This window comes from Podarcis raffonei, chromosome 8 (genome assembly GCF_027172205.1).
Source record: "Podarcis raffonei isolate rPodRaf1 chromosome 8, rPodRaf1.pri, whole genome shotgun sequence".
Lineage (NCBI taxonomy): Eukaryota > Metazoa > Chordata > Lepidosauria > Squamata > Lacertidae > Podarcis > Podarcis raffonei.
The window spans coordinates 62,279,386-62,300,267 of NC_070609.1; the positions used below are offsets into that span (position 1 = coordinate 62,279,386).

The 20,882-nt window shown below is 41.8% G+C and overlaps 1 protein-coding gene across 2 annotated transcripts; it reads right to left on the bottom strand.

Moving 5' to 3' along the window:
* Positions 1–4,039: 4,039 nt before the first annotated feature.
* On the bottom strand, positions 4,040–20,471 carry LOC128419528 (b(0,+)-type amino acid transporter 1-like). 2 transcript variants are annotated; one of them, XM_053400340.1, is made up of 12 exons: positions 20,338–20,471; positions 15,969–16,116; positions 14,551–14,793; positions 13,691–13,816; positions 12,880–12,979; positions 11,501–11,545; positions 9,759–9,882; positions 9,431–9,534; positions 8,212–8,308; positions 7,349–7,498; positions 6,060–6,234; positions 4,040–4,952 (listed from the first exon to the last, which is right to left on the bottom strand). In XM_053400340.1, the coding sequence occupies exons 1-12, from the start codon at positions 20,428–20,430 to the stop codon at positions 4,888–4,890; spliced, it is 1,470 nt and encodes a 489-aa protein (XP_053256315.1). In that variant the 5' UTR covers positions 20,431–20,471; the 3' UTR covers positions 4,040–4,887. The 2 variants fall into 2 exon arrangements, with proteins under 2 accessions (XP_053256315.1, XP_053256316.1); XM_053400341.1 differs by lacking the exon at positions 14,551–14,793.
* Positions 20,472–20,882: the final 411 nt, after the last annotated feature.

Sequence of the window (20,882 nt, forward strand, 5' to 3'; positions counted from 1 at the left end):
CTATCCTGCAGGGGTATCCTCCTTAAAGGGGCAGCATGCGTTTTAAATAGGCTCAGGGCTGGGGATCAGCTGTCTGGCGCTAAAGCCTCTTAGCATTTTATGGTACATAAGGGGGTAATTTTGCTGGGGGTTTTTTGTTTTCTTTTGGGTTTTTTTTGCTGAGGTTCCTTGACTATTCTGGTATCGGCAGTAGGTCAATTCAGATTTCCTGAGTTACTCTCGGGTGTGTTGGGGCTGCAGTTTGTCTGTGCTTCCTCTGGTGAACAGCGTGTTGCTGCCAGCAGCCATTTTGAGCACACCACGTGGCCAAGCTTTCCCAGCGACTATTTGGGACGGGATACGTGGCCTCTGTTTTTCTTGTTGCCATGTTCCTTTGGGCACGTGCTTCCACACACCCCTGTGCTACATGAAAAACTCTTTTGATTGTAACTAACATTATATTATATTAGTGTGTGTCCTTTTCTTGGTAGTTCTTTTCTTTATTTAACCTTAATTCAATGAAGAAGAAGAAGAAGAAGAAGAAGAAGAAGAAGAAGAAGAAGAAGAAGAAGAAGAAATAATAATAATACTGTGTATATGTGTGTGTGTACCCTTTACCTGATTTTTGGGGGGGCTTTGGCTCAAGTTTGTGCATTGCCTTCCCGTGTTGGGCTTAGTTCACTGTGGCTTCACCTTTTCATCCCCCCCCGTCCTCTTTTTCAGCATGGCTCTGTGGGCTGTGGTATCAGGCAGGGCTTAGGTGGCTGCCATTTTGGCCAGCCATGTGACCTTGAGCTGCCATTTAGAACACAAAATACACATTGCTGTTCCCCTCTAGGCTTAGGTTCCTCCTGCAAGATTCCCCTTGGTATCTTGTTAGCCACAGTAAAATATAAAGTGCTGGACCAGATGGACCACTGACCTGGTCCATAAGGGTGTTCTAATGTTTTTAAGCTATGCTGTTTCTCTCTACCTACTCTCTGCAGGGTTATGAATTTAATTCTTTCTAACCTCAGGTTATGAATTTAATTCTTTCCGGAGGTCCGTTCTTAACCTGAAACTGTTCTTAACCTGAAGTACGCTTTTGCTAATGGGGCACCCCGCTGCCATTGCGCCGCTGGCGCGCTATTTCCATTTTCATCCTGAGGTAAAGTTCTCAACACGAGGTACTACCGGGTTAGCGGAGTTTGTAACCCAAGGTGTTTGTAACCCGAGGTACCACTGTATTTGTAAATTGTAACAGAAACATCATAATTCTCTGGTGATATTTATCCACAAAGGAAAGCCTGATACATGCTGCTTCTGAAACTGGGTGATCAGATTCATACAGATATTTAGACAAAAGGAGTTGAGAGTAGAAACAGTCTGAGAAGCACCATTCAAGTTCAGTGTAACTTGGATTTCTTAGCCATTACAACCCTCAGAATATTTTCCCTCGTGCTACCTTGGAACCTTTTCCTTCAGAATTTTTCCTGCAGCTTTATGATCCATTGTAAAGCAAAGCAGTTATGTACAGTGGTGATTATTGACTACAAAGGACATTATAACAGAATGGATGCTGGCAGATTGAAACTGTTTTTGGCAATAGAGTAATGTGCTTCTATGAAGTAATGAATTTCTGAGTTAGGTTACACTTGGATATGTTGCACGAAGAACCATTTATTTAGGAAAGTGAATTGTGATCATTCAGCGTGTTAACATTTAGATGAGGTTTCTGTAGTAGGTAGGAAAATGGAGAATAGGTTTTAATCCTTTCCAGCAACCTGTTTAAAATGACAATGTGCAAGCCAAAACCAGGCACTGCCTCTGCTTGTAACGGTCACATAAAGCATTGTGTTTTTTCCCCTCTCTGGCATCCATTGTTACCAAGTGTTTGGTGTGATGTCAGGTCCATGGTGTATTGCTAGAGACAGGTGTTCAGCCTAGCATAATAGTTAGTTCTGATCTTAATTTCTTTAAGAAAATGTAGCCATCAAAGCCAGTTTAATACTAGTGATATACTAAATGTACCCTTTGTCAGCTGTATCATAAGGTATAAAACTAAGATGCTGTTTTCAGAATATGAGAACTAGCTTGAAAGGTTAAAGTACTTGATTAGAAAACTATTTCTAGTTCTTTGATCATTTGGTCAGTTTGTTTCGTGTGGAATTGTTTCGTCCAACACAGCTGATGCATTACATCTAATTTTTCCTGATCTAATATGATAGATAATAAAAGTTAAATCATATTATAGCTCTCCCTTGAACATCAATATTCAAAATGGTTAGTTAACTAGACACTTTGTTCAACTTCTCTGTCTCTGTACGTTATTATGTTGGCACAAAGAGCTGTGGGTATGTGTAGGAAGAATTAGAGATGGCCTTAGAATCAAAGGGTATATCTGGATCCAGGAGCTGTGAGGGGCTGGTAGAGCCACTTAATCAGTAGAACTAAAAATTATCATAAAGTACTGCTACAATAAATACAGCTTTCCCTACCTGTTCGCATAGCAGTATAACAACAAAAAGTAAAGTGAAGGAATTCCAAATGACTGTCTGATGTCAGATGCACAGGCATAATCATATATGATAGTCCCTTTGATATACTTATTAAATTTATATGCTGCCCTTCATCTGAAGATCACAAGGCAGTATGCTTAACAAAATAATTACCCTGTTGACAGTATTGGATAAATAGTAGCTTTTAAGATGCTATAGTCTATATCCTCCAATGAGGAGCAGCATTCTGTCACTGAATTGACAGTCTCTCTGGAAGCTGCAGATGGTTCTAACATGCCCTCTGATGCCTGCATCCTAATGTCTAAATGCCCCTACTTTTTCCAGTTACTGAATATATACCCACTCCACATTGTCAAATGTTTAACAGTACAGTGCAACAACAGTTTACTCTATAAAATAAATATGGCAGTAAATGTTGAGCTTTCAGTGTTTCACATGTTTGACCCAAATGAAGTTATATCATATGTGTATCATATATGCAATTAAATCAGAAGTATTTGGCTCAAAGTTGGATGTTGTGATAAACTCTTCTTAAGGCCATAATCCTATGAATAGTTATGGAAAAAGTTATTTATGCCTGATAGAAGAGCAATAAAGAACACTCTTAAAACCAGCCTTTACATCATTGGAGTTTTTAGAAACTATTTATTAATTAAATAGAAAATATGATAAAAATATACCAAAGGCATTTGCAACAAGTCACAAAATAGTAATGCTGGAACTTTAACTTTTCAGAGTGCACAAGGAATCTAGAGAAGGCCAGAGGAAGGTAGGGAAAGAATGTCTAGTGTTCCATTTACCAGCAGTTCATCCCATGTTTGCAGCAGTATAAAATGCTACATCTTTGGTTTTCTTGCAAATCTTTCACAAAAGTAATTTTGAAAAGCAACAAACATGTCTGTTCCAAGATCACCACCTGCTCAGTACATGAGTCCTGACTTTGACCCCTTTGAGATTATTTCCACTGTCTCAGTAATGAGACAACAGCTGAGCACAGCATGGAAAACCTAGCTTGCACATCCCAAACCAACATATTGTGGAACCCTGACCCCAAACCAATGGTAAGAGGAATGGTGGTAGCCAGATCAAAGATGTAGCTTCTTGGATCCAGCCTACACAACCACAGCCCATTTTGACTTTTACTAACTTCCCAAGAGGTAGCTGTGTTAATCTGTAGCAGCAAAGAGGCTTTTGGCACTTTTTAAAGTCGAACATATTCTGTAATAAATCTGCTTGTATTTATTTAATTAAAATATATGTAACCCACTCTAGTCAAGGATTTCAGAGTGGGTACAACAATTAAAACAGCAAATCCAACTGCACAGGAGAAAGTGGATAAACAATAAAACATGGGTGACAGTTATTACAAATTATACCTGAGTAAATAAACAGGTTTTAGTCTGGCACCCAAATTGAAATCTGTCTAGTGGCAACTTTGTTTTAGAGGGGAAGACATTTTGCAAGTAGGGAAATTGGTGTGGCAAAAGTTCTTTTTATGGATGTTGTGATAAATCCATTAAAGCTTGAAGGTGCTACAAGTCTCCTTGCTGTCTTTCCTTTGGAATTAGATAAAAAACTTAGTTGATTAAGCTTCTGTCTTTGCATGCACTCCTCAAAAGATGCAGCTGTGCAGGATACTGAGGTAGAAACATGACAGCAGCAAACCAAGCTGAGGCTCCCTGGGTGCCAAAACACACTTCCTATGGGCAACCAAGGATCTGCCCTTAAGGCTCATGCTGGACAGACTCTACGCTTCTAATACACAAACCATTGTGCCTGCAAAAATCTGCTCCAATGTTGAGATATTTCCCATCATCTGCTCATGTTTCATTGTGTCAAGGCAGAGGCATACTTTGAGAAGCTTCAGCCTATTCCAGTGTATTACGGTACTTGTCTTGACCTCTTCAACCTCAGGAGTCAATATCATACAGATTACGTCTAGATCACATGTCTTTCTCCCTCCCATATGTTCTCCTGTCATTTCATTTGGGTCTCTACCCTTTATAAAACTGTAAGACATTTAATATATGAGATTTCATCTTTGCGCTTCCATGTTTGTTTGCTGGTAGATGGCACTGTAATACTATATGTTCTGTCCTTTCAGCTTGCTGAGAAAATAATGTGGAAATTCCATACCTGAAATAAAGTCCATGGCCTACAAATCCTCAGGTCTTTTCCCCCATTCAGATATATTCTTAAGATGTTGAAAATCCCTGAATACAACGTGTTACAAAAATGAATGCATTTTACGGGGGGGGGGGGGAACAGAACAGTGTCTTTTTCAGGACACTTATTGTCTCACAAATGTCCCCTATCCTCAGCATTGAGACCTATAGTTGTGGACATGGTGTATCATACCTGATGAACCATTTCCAGGATCTAGCCTTTTTAATGATGGAAAAATTCGATGTTATTCAGGAACATCTTCTGGTGGAACTACTTCCATAAGCATCTGAAGGTGCATAGTGATGGGCTCTGAAACACAGAAGTTGTTGAGATCAGAAGCCTTTAGAAATGGCAATTGCACGGTTAGTACCATTTCTTTTCCTAGATCATTTCCCCTTTTGCGCTTAACCACTTAGAAGCCTCTGTGTTGATTCCACAAGCCAGATTATGCGCTTTACTTTTCCTATAGCCAAATAAACATGGGTCTTGAGAATATTCCAGAAATTACAGTTTCAAAACCAGTGCTTTATTGTGATGCCTTCCATTTCTTAAGTGTACCAGGTGGTGTGTGCAATGCTGAGCACATCACATCAACTGAAAACCAATCTAAGCATCTTGTTATTTCTGGAAACATCAAGAGGTCTATTCAAAATCAGTATACACGGTCTTATACTATTGGTGCTATCAGGGTAGGGTAGCATTCTGTTCAACTGGAACTCTGGTTCAATTGATTTATATTTACATGTTTATTTTTAACTTTGCAAACTATGGGCTGATTTTGGATAACCGCTTTAACATGATGAAATTATAAGTAGTCATTTGTTGGCATGGCAACTGGCAAAGTGAGGGCATCTCGGACCACATTTCAAATGGTTTCCAGGACATAATGAGCTGTAACCTTAGCTAAGTGTCAGAGCCCACTCAAAAGACCAGTTGCCACAATCAAAAGGATCTATTTCCTGTGTATGTCAAACTACCATCAAGTTTCAATCTTTAAAGAAAAGATGGCTAGTGGTTAGGAAGAAGCAGGCACAGGAATGTCTGAAACTCTTTAAAATATAGGGAGGCTTAAAAATTGTCTACCCTGAAGGAAGGGGGGAAATTCCAATTGTAATGTTTTTGTAACTGGAAACACTAGCACCCATGTGCCTGCAAAGGGCAAGTGGCCAGTGCGCAGAAGCATGCATTGTGTATGTAATCTCTAGCCACTCAAGTGATCTGAGGAGACCACATACCCCATTTCCGGCTCTATGAGCCTGCTCTATTCACATAATTTCCTCTTTATTGTATCTCATGCACGCCACCTGTTCCTCTTTAAGAAGCTCTTTCCCTTTGAATCAGAGTTAAAGAGCCACGCCCAGATTATTTCATCACAAACACGTCTTCCCCTGGGATGGAAACCAACCATATACTCACTTGAGATTTTTTGAGCCCAGCTGAATTTGAAGTGGATGAAAAGTACATAAAAGACAAGTCCACTGATAATAAACAGAACGCAATACAGATATGGCAGCTCAGGTGCAGTGATGATGGGTGCCAGGACCAGCACAATGGAAACCAACAGCACAAGGATGGGGATGATAAGAGGGACCTGCAAGACAGAGCGGAGGGGGTGGGAATGTAATTGTGTGTGCTGAGGAATCCCAGGTTGGAACGACCTAGCAAGGCCAAGTAATATTCTGGCTCAAGAGTCTAATGCCCTCCATTTTAACAACTTGGCTGTTGCATCAGGAACAGCATATAAATGTTACTTGCTAGGCCAAGAGAGGATCTGGTGGTTTTGGCAAGTCTTGCCACAGTCCAGGCATTCCACATCTTAATTGGCTTCTGCATGATACCCAAGTCATCCTAGGCTGTTTGGGGCTGGAAGCGGGATTTTTAAAAATGCTGATTATCATGGGCGCACACAGGGCCTATTTAAAGGACAGCTGTATTTCAAGTTTTCATACCATTTGGGGAAGTGTGAATTGGGCGCTATTTATTTATTGGATGTATTCGGCACTTGCTACAAATATGTCTCAAAGTGAGTTAGAGTTATGAAAACATACCTGATACAAAATTTAAAACACACCCAAAAGATAATTGACAAAAAGTACCCATCTTGCAATCACATAAAAAGGACAAATCCTATCCCATCCTACTAAACAGTGAACACAAGGATTGGATATCACCATATCCGGACACTCCAGTTAAGAGCCAAATGCCTGGGGAAAGGAACATCTTTGCCAAAGTGCCTAAAAGTTGACAATGATGGTGCCAGGTGCATGTCTCTCTAAAAAGAGCATTCCACAATGGGGGAACACCACTGAAAAGGCCTGTTCTCATGTTGCTGTTTATTGAAGGGGGTGCACAAAGAAGGCCCTCAGATGATTAGGTATTGGTTAGGTATTGAAGTTATGGACTTCATATGTGAAGAGCAGCACTTTGAATTGGGCCAGGGAGCTAACACATCCTATGCACTTGAACCAGGATCAGACCGCCTACTCCCAGTCAATTCTGGCCCCTGAATTCTGCACTAAGTGCAGTTTCTGAATGCTATTCAAAACGGCACTACATAGAGTGCATTGCAATAATCTAACCTAGAGGCAGCTCACATGTTAACCTAATTTCTCCCCCAACTCCAGCAGTAACAAAAGGAGCAACACAAGAGGAACTGCCAAACCATCCTGAACACTGATGAGAATATCTTCTGGTGGGCTACTTACACGGATAGGCCTTTCAAGATCTTTTCTTGTAAACCGCATGACAATGAGTCCCAGCACAGTTAGACCATAGAATATCCAAACTGCAAAGCTAAAGTAGTTGATGAGGGTATTGATGTCTCCGGGAATTATATAAATAATAGCTACTGCACCCTGAAAGCAGAAGAAATGCATTATGGAGAAGGCATTTTTTAAAAAAACCTGCAAATTTCAGTGTTGGGTTTAGAGGCCTTTTAATGGCCAATACTAATTGTGGCTATAACTCTGTTGGAAAACTAATTCAGACATGCTTGCTTAGTCTCTCCAGTGACTTTAAATTTGCAGACCTACTGCATGGTTGCTTCATTATAATACAAGGCCTCCACTTGCATACAGACCCTTTTGCATACAGATAGGAAAGCCGAGTGCAATCACAGAGCTTTCAAAAGAGTTTTAATTACAGCGCCAGATTGCTGAGATGTGTTTGTTTTTATTTAAAGATTTAAGATCTTATTTCAAAAGCAGGAGATGAAGTGGAGGGGGCGTTATAGAGGTGTATGCAATTGCATTTTCCTCCCTCGCAGTATTACAATCCAGGGCCAGCCAATGAAGCTGAATGTTGAGAGACGCAGACAAAAGGAAGGGCTTGTTTACACAGCACATAATTAAAGTGTGGAATTTGACCTCACGGGAGTTGTGATGCCTGCCAACTTGGACAGGTTGGATATTAGACAAATTAATGGAGGATAAAAGCATCATTGACTACTAGTCGTGACGGCTATGCCCTACTTCCAATAACAGAGAACAATGCTGGACTAGACAGGCCTTTGGTCTGATCCAGCAGGGGTCTTATGATGCTCTTCTGACACTTCAGAAATCATACTTACGTAAAAGATGATAGCAGGTGCCGGAGTTAAGCGCTTAATGCTGATGTAAGAGAGCACCTTTAACATGTGTCCTTCACGACCAGCTACGTAAGCAAGCCTGAGAAGGTAAATCATTCTCATTAGGGAAGCCTTTGTGATGAGCTGACCCAGAGCAAAGGATGACAAGACTTCTGTGCTTTTCATATTTTTGGTGATGCATTCAGAGAGCATTGCAGAATCTGTGTTTACCATGTCATGCAGTAATACAGGCCTATGGAGAGTGTATGAGGAACTACCGTATTTTTTTGCTCTATAAGACTCACTTTTTCCCTCCTAAAAAGTAAGGGGAAATGTGTGTGCGTCTTATGGAGTGAATGCAGGCTGCGCAGCTATCCCAGAAGCCAGAACAGCAAGAGGGATTGCTGGTTTCACTGCGCAGTGATCCCTCTTGCTGTTCTGGCTTCTGAGATTCAGAATATTTCTTTTCTTGTTTTCCTCCTCCAAAAACTAGGTGTGTCTTATGGTCTGGTGCGTCTTATAGAGCAAAAAATACAGTAGTTGCAAAAGCTGTGGTTTGAGAAAAAACAAGATCCTGATTAAGTCCAATGTTAAAAGCATAAAAATCTGGGGAATGGAATGAGATCAGCACAACTGCCACATGCACTGTGAATAACAGGGTATGGGATTTTCCCCATCTGACATATATAGTACATCACTACTGTGCTTCCAATAAATTTCCCCTCCCTCTATACCACCTTTCCTTGCACCACCTTCCAGCAACTCAGCAAAGTTTAGTAGCTTGGAAATGTCAATGTGCCCCTGTCTCCCAAGTGCCCCCAGGTTACTTTTAATGAGAGGATGGTGCAGACATGGGACCCATTCAGAATGACTGTGAAGTACTCCTTCACACAATGTATCACTAACACATTGAATTATTTATTCATATAATGCTAGGGCAGCTTCCACCATGAGTTACTTGAAAATGATGGGATTAATTCAGAGGAAAACGAAAAATTCAGAGGCACTGTACTTCTAATTAGCAGATGATTGGGGCAGCTGTCTGCAATATGACCTGCTTTTAAGTGTCACCTAGGCATTTGCCTGTTGGCAACTGTGATGCTCTTAACTCCAGGTACATATAAGTGCAGAGGTCTTACAATCTGGACTCAGGACTGGGGGCACATAAATCAACTTTAACCTAGGGCAAACTAGAATTCCACATCAGAAAGTTTTGTTTTACCTGCCAGCAGTAAAGCAAGTCCCATTGGCTGCCCCGATGGTAGAAAAAGCCACAAAGAGGGGGACTATCCAGGAAGCAGGATAAAGAACCCTGTCTCCAAATGTCTGCGATGGAAGAAATTGAAATAATGCACATCTTTAACACCTAGAGGTCAACCAACTGGACACGTGACGATACAGCAGTAATTAAAGATACTTAATAAAAAGCTTGCACAACTTTTTAGAGAAGCAAATTTTCCCTTGTGTAACTTAAACCACTTCCACTCTTGTTTTGCCATTTGTGAATTGTACAGAAGTGAAAAGCAACACATTTTCCCACTTGGACTCACCACAGCAACAGCTGGAGACTGCAGAAGTTCTGTTGATGTCATAACCGTGAAATAGGATATATTGATCAGAACATAACAAACTGTGACCAGAGGGATTCCAATAACAATAGAGAGTGGTAGATTTCTAGATAATATAAAGAGATATGCTATCAGTTACACACCCAAGCTTTTACACAATTAAAGATTAGTTGATTTACCATATAGGTTTCTGTATAAATTTGCATCTGAACAATTCTAAAGGGGGGAATTGTCAAATTTTAAATAATGAGCTTTGTCTCTTATTTGAGTGACAATAACACATCTTCTAAGACGACATCTGCCACCCTATGGTCCTGATTAACACCTCCACCCCACCCAACTTCCAGCAATGATCATAGAATCATAAAATCATAGAGTTGGAATAGACCACAAGGGCCATCGAGTCCAACCCCCTGCCAAGCAGGAAACACCATCAGAGCACTCCTGACATATGGTTGTCAAGCCTCTGCTTAAAGACCTCCAAAGAAGGAGACTCCACCACACTCCTTGGCAGCAAATTCCACTGTCGAACAGCTCTTACTGTCAGGAAGTTCTTCCTAATGTTTAGGTGGAATCTTCTTTCTTGTAGTTTGGATCCATTGCTCCATGTCCGCTTCTCTGGAGCAGCAGAAAACAACCTTTCTCCCTCCTCTATATGACATCCTTTTATATATTTGAACATGGCTATCATATCACCCCTTAACCTCCTCTTCTCCAGGCTAAACATGCCCAGCTCCCTTAGCCGTTCCTCATAAGGCATAAATATCCTCATAAGATATTTGCATTGAGAACATAAGAACACAAGATGAGTGGGCACACAAGCAGAACCAGAGGAGGAGCTTCCTTCCCAATGCAAATAGCAGCTTGGGTGGGAGGGTCAGCAGGACAAAGCAGTTGGGAAGGGAGGAGGGTTAAGGGGGAAGCACCAGCCCCCGCCCACATGGATGCTGGTCATTAACATTATAAGATATATGTATATTAATTGAATCTGTACATTTGAACATTACATCTAGTTTGGCTTTAAACAGCTGTGTATTTAGACTTTTAATTTCACTCAGTTGTTGGTGGATGCAGGGCCAGCTCTACCACTAGGTAGAGTGAGGCAACTGCCTTGGGTGGCAGATGCTGGTGGCCAGAGACAATTCCTCCTGTGTTCCCAGGCATTTCCCTCCTGGTGGAGGATAGAGCTGGGTGTGCCACACAGCCTCTCCCATCTAAACTAGCTTTCTGCCCTTGGGTGGTTCTGAAGGGCACTGTCAGACTAAAACAGCCAATCTAGTCACCTTCCACAGGTGGAAACCATCTTGTCCTTTGCCTCAGGCAACAAAATGACTTGGAACAGATATACCGTACTTTTCTGTATGTGAGACTAGAGTTTTTTCACTTTGAAATAAGGTTACAAATCTGGGGGCATTTTACACATGGATAGTGCATATGCCCATTTTCTAAATTTGGGGTCCCCGAAAGTAGGGGGCGTCTTATACATGGGGGCATCTTATACACGGAAAAATACGGTATTTCCTCCTAACTGTGTAGATGTAGTTCACTAACGCAGGCCTGGTTTCAGAAAACAGCTTATTGGATTTTGTAGTTGCTTTGTGAAACTTTTTGCATACTGCCTAAGGAGGGCTGAATGGCGGGTTAGAAATCTTTGTTTCAATGGAACTGTGAGGGAGGAGGAAAAAGAAATGGTGTTTTATCAGCTGATGCAGCATTTTTCTTACCTATAAGGATCTTTAAGTTCCTCTGTGATATAATTAAGTTGATTCCTGGAAGGGGGAGAGGGGGGAGAAGTACCAAAACGTTACTTTGCATCCTGCACATTCTTGGGAGAAAACCCTCTTGAACCTAGTCGAATTTAATTTCCAAATAAAAGTTATGAGATGTAATTCTTGATGTTAATACATATTTTTCTGAAATTATAATTCCCTTTCAACCAACACCAACATCTTTATGAGACATTTCACAGACCCAAGTAGAAAATGTCCTATTTTGATTTATGTTCTGGATTTTGCACAGAAGCAAGTGCCCAATATGGCTTTCAACAGTAATAGCAAGTACCAATAAACAATCAGGAATGACCGTTCCCCACATCAAATGGGGAGCACCTTTTGAGTGGTTGTGCGCAGCACCCCAGATCCCACTGCGGCTCCCAGTAATACGGGCTGGCTTCGCCCTCCCCAGTCTGGATGCCTGGAGGTCTCCGCCTACCTCAGCCAATCGCCCAATACTACCTGGGGAGGCGTTGCCAGGGGATCAGCCAGGTAGGGGGAGGGACCACCCTGCCCACACAACAGAAGGTGAACCTTGCCTGCGAATAAACAATCAGGATACATGCACCTGTTCTGTGCAAAAATAATCCTTTACACATTAAAACATACATTAGATCAGTCTTTGGCAGCCTGATGCCCTGCATATGGCTATCCTGGACAAAAGGGAAGGCTTCTCAATTAGGTTTCTCTGTGACATGCTGTTTTCTATGTGCAGGGGTCTATTCTGAGGACTGAGTATGAAGAAGCTACCATCTGCCATCTGAAATACTACAGCCCAGACACAGCCTTACCACTTCAGGGGGAAAAATATGCCCTTAACAAATATGAGTCCTTCCTCCTTTTATAATACCTGGCATCCATTCACCTCCCATATGAGAAGCAACCATCAACACAACACACACACACCCCGACCTATGGAAACATCTGGACAGACCTACCGGATTAGAGATTTTATTGTGCCTATGAACTGGCTCCAAGTAGTGCTTCTAACCTTAAGATGCTGTTAACTCCTTTTTCAAACAACCTAAGACTAGCTGATATTGTTGGTGCCTTCAAAAGCCATCTCAGCTATTGGGCATCACTGCATCATGTGGTAGCAAGTTCCACTTGGTCTACTTAGCTCTTCCCCAAAAAGTGGGTGGGCTGTCTCCTTTCATGCCTACCAGGAAGTCACCATAACTTTAGAATAAGTATTCCCCACCCTACACTATTTCCAGGTGTGATTCTTCAGCAAGACTTCAGGTGCCAATGCTTCCATGTTTGTTAAAGTGCAGTAAAGACAGATCAAAATAAGGCATGAACGGCTAATGACAGTCATAAAATTACATTACCATCCATCATAGGCCCAGAGTCCATTATAAAATGCAAGACTAATGGTACCCACAGAAAGTGGGGGACCATCAAACGAATTGTTGAAGTTCTTTGTATTTCCTGGGGGAGGGAAAGTGAAACATATAATATCTTGCATCTGAGGAACTTGGCTCATAGTCCGTGAAAATTCCCACCCACCCCGATAAATCTGTTTGCCTAAGATGCCACTGGACCCTTTGTGGTTTTGATATCATATCCTCCAGATTCATTCCTCAGAGGAAAATGAGAGGGACATTGATCGCTCACCACCCAACTGACCTTCCTCGACCCCTTCCCCATTTTTGTGGTCCACCACCACTTCACCAGGGGCACCTGCCCATAGATTATTTTATGCTAGATGTTCAAACATATTGAAACGGAATGTGCCTTTTTAGAAACTTGAGACTTATCTTTAATGTATGTCATAAATAGCTTTTAATTTATTTACAAGGAAGGTGATATTAAAAATATCAATATACAGTTTCCCACCCCACCCCCCAAAAAAGAAAGCAAAAACAAAAAGCAGTTGTATCAATCCCAGTCAACTGCTGCAGATACATGATAGATAGATAGATAGATAGATAGATAGATAGATAGATAGATATAGATAGATGATAGATAGATAGATAGATAGATAGATAGATAGATAGATAGATAGATGATAGATAGATAGATAGATAGATAGATGATAGATAGATAGATGATGATAGATAGATAGATAGATAGATAGATAGATAGATAGATAGATGATAGATAGATAGATACTGCAACTAAGACTTCAACATAACATACCTTGGGCTAGAAGAACAATCCCACTTACAATGATAATTATGACAATCACCATTTTAGCCGCAGCGAAAAAGTTCTGTACGTAGCTCGCCCACTTCACACTCAGGGCATTCACCAGAGTAATTGTAACTAAGAGAAAGGAAAGGGTGGAAGGTTCACGAGAAATGTCACCTTAACGAATAAGCTTCTGTACCCCTGGAATCTGCCTTCCCAGTTCATTTTCCTGCCACTCAGAGTAGCCAATAATGGGCTAGATGGACCAATAATCTGACCAGCTGCGTTTCACTCATCATCATGTGCACTCTTGACAGGTAAGGTAAAGGTAAAGGAACCCTGGATGGTTAAGTCCAGTCAAAGGCAACTATGGGGAGCAGCACTCATCTCACTTTCAGGCTGAGAGAGTCAATGTTTGTCCAGAGACAGCTTTTCCAGGTCATGTGGCCAGCATGACTAAACTGCTTCTGGCGCAACGGGACACCTTGATGGAAACCAGAGTGCACAGAAACGCCATTTACCTTCGCCATTTACCCACAGCGGCACCTATTTATCTACTTGCCATGGCGTTGGCAGGAGCCATATATGTATTCCCAAGTTCCCAAAAGGGAGAGGAGAGTTTAACCTAGGCTTCACATGGGGTCATGGCAGAGATGAAATTTGAACTATGGACCTTTGGTTCCCAGCACAGTCTCTTCGCTTCTATTGCGCAGCAGCTGCCTCCAGCTTGTGCCAAATTAACCCACAAATTTGCACCGGTGTAAAAGGAAGCCTATTATTTGCCGTTATCTCTGTATGCATTTGGTTTTAGGTCACTAACTCACAGTTCCAGCTACCTTTGTCTTCCTGATCAAAAGCCAAATACTCACCGAGGGCTGCTGTTGCCAGACACTTGATGACAACTGTGGGGGGGTCACAACCCGGATAAAATGGAGCTGCTGTGTACTCAGCAAAGCTGAGGCAAATAATGGCAAAGGAACTGGGCTTGATGACGATAAGACTTGCCCAGGAAAACAAATACGCAGGGATTGGGCCAAAGGCTTCCATGAGGTACGGATATTCTCCTCCTGATTTTGTTATCATTGTGCCAAGTTCAGCAAAGCACAGTGCCCCTGAAGAAAGAAGTGGGAGTTTTCAAAATAACCTGCCACCACTGCCACAATCACCAATCTCCATTTCAGTATTGCTTCTGGAGGGCTCTATATGCACCTGGTCCTTCTAGCCTGTTTCAAGTCACCAGGGATTTTGTTCCTATTAAGTGCATAATTTTGTTATGGTATATGGAACTAGTCAACATTTCTTTCAGCCAATGAGTGCTTCTGTTGTGAGAAGCTCATCTGGTGGCAACCAACTATAATTTTGAGTTGCTGAAGAAATGCTTTTCCCCCCTCTCCCCCACAAGCACGATTGATTATTTTCATTTATAAACACTGCGCTTGTTCTCTCATGGTGTCTATTAGACACTGTCTATGAAATCATCAGCGGGTCCCTTGGGACTCAGGGGGCATCGATAAAAGAAAAGCCAGTGACAAAAAATGTTATTTTTAGAGCCAGTTATCACATATTTATTACATTTATATTTATCTCTCATTCCATTTTCTTCAATACATACAAAAACCCTGTGAGGTAAGTCAGGCTAAGGGATGGTGACCACTCCAAGATTACACAGAGAGCTTCATGGACGAGTGGAGATTTGAACCCTGAACACCCCCAATTCTAGTCTAACCACCACAACATGCTAGGATATGGTTGCCATATACTAAACATAGATCACTTGGTTTTTCATCACATGGTGATTTGTAAGAGAGGCCAGATAAACAAAAGGAACCTGTACAGCTTCAAAATACAGTGGTATCTTGTTCTTGAACTTAATCCGTTCCGGGAGTCCATTCGACTCCCGAAACTGTTCAAAAACCAAGGGGCAGCTTCCAGTTGGCTGCAGGAGGTTCCTGCACTCAAACAGAAGCTGCGTCGGACGTTCAGCTTCCGAAAAATGTTCGCAAACCGCAACACTTACTTCTGGGTTTACGGCGTTCGGGAGCTGATTTGTTCAACAACTAAGCTATTCGAGAACCAAGATACCACTGTAATGTAACGTGTTAGCTTTGGCTAGTATTTCCCCCAAACAAATTGTTCACCTATATCTTATATGCTAATTTCAAACGCAAAACTAGCAAATGCAAATCCATTGTTAAAGGGCTAAACAAAATAACACATAACAAGGAGCTTGTAATAAACTGGGGATGGAGGGGGAGAGAATAAGTTGGAAAGAGCAGTAGTGATTTACCTAATGTAGCAAGCACTCCACAGGCTGCCCAGATGACTAAGCAGGGCCCAACAGCTCCAACGTTAGCCAGAACAGACTTTGGAGAAACAAAGATTCCCGAACCAATCACTGTCCCAACAATGACACAGATTCCACTGAGCAGGCCCACCTGGGAAAAGAAATTGAGGTTAGGTGACTTCAACTGGAGTGGTTATTTCAGTCTTCTATAGGCAGTATAATGAGGGTGGAGATGGATGGGGGACAGGAACACTGAAGCAGATGTTAACCCAAGAATATGTCAGGAAGGGTCCACTCTTATTGCGGAAACACTGCTTTAATACAACAGTTACTGCCATGTATCTTAAAGGTAAGGTAAAGGGACCCCTGACAATTAATTCCAGTCACAAATGACTCTGGGGTTGCGGTGCTCATCTCACTTTACAGGCTGAGGGAGTCGGCGTTTGTCTGCAGACAGTTTTTCTAGGTCATGTGGGCAGTATGACTAAGCCGCTTCTGGCGCAATGGAACACCAAAACCAGAGCAGCGCATGGAAACACCGTTTACCTTCCCACTGGAGCGGTACCTATTAATTTACTTGCACTTTTTGGAGTGCTTTCAAACTGCTAGGTTGGCAGGAGCTGGGACCAAGCAATGGGAGCTCACCCTGTCGCAGGGATTCAAACTGCCTACCTTTTGATCGGCAAGCCCAAGGTTTAGACCACAGCACCACCCACATTCCTCCATGTATCTTAGGGGGACCTTATTTTCCCAACAAAAAAATCTGTAGGCTCTACAGTTTATTATTATTATTATTATTATTATTATTATTATTATTAATTATACTTCTTAGTCGCTTTTTAAATTAAAAGTGAAGTCAAAGTGACTTGGAATGTAACACAAAAAGTAAAATCAACATGAAACTAAAATGAAATAAAGACTAAAAATTTTCAGAAGCCTGAGGTCAGAGTTAAGGTCTCTTCTGGGAATGACCTTGGTAAGCTGCTCTAGGAGCCTTCTTCAGCTTGGAAGTGGGGTGAAAATGTTTAAAAAGAATATATATGTTACTTGTTGCCTTGGCAAGGGTGACAAAAATGTGGAGGAATAAGCGCTCAGTATTGACCATGACCATTTCTTCATATTCGGTGCCAAGGAAATATTCTAGCCAAAGGAAAAAGTAATGAGTGTGAGGGGAAGGCAACCAGGGTCTGCTGTGCTGAGACTTTCAGCGCCATTAACAGGTGAGGTGACACCAGGAACAACTTGTGGTACAATGCAAACATTAACCAGGTGTTCTGGGAAAAGAGGCTTTCCTTTTGTATTTCACTGAGTTTCATGATTATCTCCACATTTAGCAAACAACACTCTACTAATTAACTCAGGTGTTAACATCACAGAGCATTTTACTTCCCCACTTGGGGCATTAAAGTTGGACCTGACTAGACTATTCCCTGTTTTTACAACAGGACATGTACCAAGTGCAACTGTGCCTCCTCTTGAGAGCGAGGATGTGTTTATGGGTGGAATTCTAAGTGTGGATGGGCAAATCTGTCAAATTTAGTTTCTCCCCCAGTTTCTCAGTATTAAATTCAGTTCTCTTTTACTGCAGCAGCAAAAACAACGTGCAAGGCAGCCGTTGCGAGTTACCAGTCTTTGCAGCTACAGCAAGCACCGTTGTTCTCCAGCGGTTTGACTTCAACCCCAGAAGCACACTGGCATTGTCTCTTGAGACAGACGGATGCCAACCATGCACGCTTCCCCCCAGTTTACACAATTTTGCAAACATTTGGTATGAGAACGGAAATGCAAAATTCAGAGAAGTGTGAATTTTGAAGGATAACTGGTTCTATTCATGTCCTGGTTTGGGAACTGCAAATTAGGTAGGTCTGCATTCAAATGAAAGCTGGCCAAATTTCTACCTCATCCCTAATTCTAAGCCTATTTAGGCTCAGGGCAAAACAGCAAATTCCCATGTTTTGCATGGTGCAGATTTTGCTGCAAATAAAATCCAACAAGGAGTTAAGCATACTTAAAACACATTGCTTTCATTGCTTTCAAAAATGCTGACTGTATTGTACTGCCTCGAGGTGAATGCCATAAGCCAGGAATGGGGAATCAGATGTTCCTGGACTTCAAACAGAATTGTTAGAACCCAATACGAAGAACCTGTCTAGAATGTACAATTTGCTGCTGAAATGGAATACACAGGATGAAATGGTTAAATCAGCTATGATTAAATGGGCACAGGACATTGGTCATGACATTATGTTTGCTGACTGGGAACAGTTATGGACCACCGGTATAAAATTTACGGCATGTAATGCCTTAAGAGAGAATATTATGAAAATGATTTATAGGTGGTACATGACCCCAGTCAAGCTTGCAAAAATTTATCATTTGCCCAATAATAAATGTTGGAAATGTAATGAAACTGAAGGTACTTTCTATCACCTTTGGTGGACGTGCCCAAGGATTAAGGTCTTCTGGGAAATGATATATAATGAAATTAAGAAGGTGCTTAAGTGTACCTTTCACAAAAAACCAGAGGCTTTTCTCCTGGGCATGGTAGGCCAATTGGTGTCAAAGAAAGATAGGATGTTTTTTATGTATGCTACAACAGCAGCAAGAGTTCTACTAGCAAAGTATTGGAAGACACAAGAACTACCCACACTGGAAGAGTGGCAGACGAAGGTGATTGAGTATATGGGACTAGCAGAGATGACGAGCAGAATCCGTGACCAAGGGAAAGAGACGGCGGAAGAAGATTGGAAGAAATTTAAACTTTATCTTAAAAACTCTTGTAAAATTATTGAGTGTTAAAATGCCATAGGTAAAGCATAACAGATTTGCAGCGATAAATGATTGGATAAGAGGAAAGAAAGAGGTTAAAGAAAGGAATTAATAAGTAATTTAGACCAGGGGTTGCTGAAAAAAATAAAGCTCAAAATAGGGATGCAGAAAAGGGAGGCATGGGGAAGTCGCTGAAATTGGGTACATGAAAAAATTTATGAAATTATACATGTTTATATGTTTGTTTGTTAGTGTTTGTCTTTTGTATTGTTTTATATTATATGTTGAAAAACCAATAAAAAAATTTATAAAAAAAAAAACAGATGTTCCTGGACTTCATTTCCCATCAGGCCCAACCAGCATGGCTGTAAATTGGGGGCCAATAACCTCTGAAGGGTCACAAGCTCCCCATTCCTGACATAAACTATGCAGACCAGAAGCATACAGGGGAAGGTATTAGACATATGAGAGACACAATTTGGTTGAGGCCACCTGGCGCTGTTCACTACCTCTTTGCATATGTGCATCTCCTATTAAGACTATTAATTCCAGAATCTAAAATTCCCTAACTATGCTATTGTGAGAGCACCATTTTTGGGAGGGACTGATTAAGGCATCTCTACTTGTGCACACAGGGACGTGGGTGGCGCTGTGGGTTAAACCACAGAGCCTCGACTTGCCAATCAGAAGGTTGGCCGTTCGAATCCCTGTGACGGGGTGAGCTCTCGTTGCTTGGCCCCTGCTCCTGCCAACCTAGCAGTTCAAAAGCACGTCAAAGTACAAGTAGATAAATAGGTACCACTCTGGCGGGAAGCTAAACGGTGTTTCCGTGTGCTGCTCTGGTTCACCAGAAGCGGCTTAGCCATGCTGGCCACATGACCAGGAAGCTGTACACCATCTCCCCCGGCCAATAAAGCAAGATGAGCACCGCAACCCCAGACTCAGCCACAACTGGACCTAATGGTCAGGGGTCCCTTTACCTTTTTACTTGCGCACACACTGAACATTAAAAGCATCCCTGCCCTCCAAGAATCTTGGGAATGGTACTTTAGCCCCTACAATCCCCAGCATCCTAAACTATCTACGGTTCCCAGAATTCTGTGGAGGAAAATGTGTTTTATATGCATGGTGTCCACACAGCCTCTGTCTGTGCAAAAGAGCCCAGCAGCTGCCACCTCAGACTTTCATTAAGTTTTCATTTAAGTTTGATCTCAGCGCGCGCAGGCTTCCGCTTGCAGGCAACTCTCCGCAAGCAGTGGGAGCGCTCCTGCTGCTTGCGGAGAGGTCCATGAAGCCTGGAGAGCGAGTGGGGTTGGTGCGCACCGACCCCTCTTGCTCTCCAGGCTTCAGCGAAAGCCTGCATTCGCCCCATAGGACACACACACATTTCCCCTTCATTTTTGGAGGGGGAAAAGTGCGTCCTATAGGGCGAAAAATACGGTATATCTTTGAAAACCACTCTGGGATTGTATATGACGAAGCGTGGTTTAAGAACGCAGTAAGTAAGTAAGTAAACAATAAAATGATTTTTACAACAGAATGGAAACTATATTTGAGATCTGGGAGGCTAAGAGTTTCCAATATAATATATTACAAGTCTTGCCTCTTTCTGTAGATTCATAGATTTGTTTTTCTTGATGGGCGTTTCATCAGGTTCTTGATTTGAACTTCGTTTTCTGATGCCTTCTTCATCCATTTTGTTTACTTGATGCTGATGTGCCTATTATTATTAGTGAATCCTGCAAACAACACAAAGTTAACTATGATTATATTGTTTAAAAGTCTGTTTATCTTTTGACTTCAGAAAAGCAGTGGGGGACCCATAGCACTCTTACATAGTTAATTCAAAGTAATGGTGGGATGTGCTACCTCACTCCGAGTTGGCTTTGTAATGTTATAGCATAATCCAATCTAAGTGTGGGACACCGTGATATCACCTCACTGGTCCTATGATCCCTGATTATCTAGATCACGTAGCCAGCAAGAAGAACCCTGTTTTTAATGCCTGCCAAGAGGGTGAAGCAGTGTACCTTTCGCTTCCACACTTACCTGTTATGCCTGATCCATTTAACTAATCTTGAATTTTGGTAGTAATCAGTATTCAACTTAAGTGGTACAAATGACAATGCCTTAGACTTCACCCCAGAA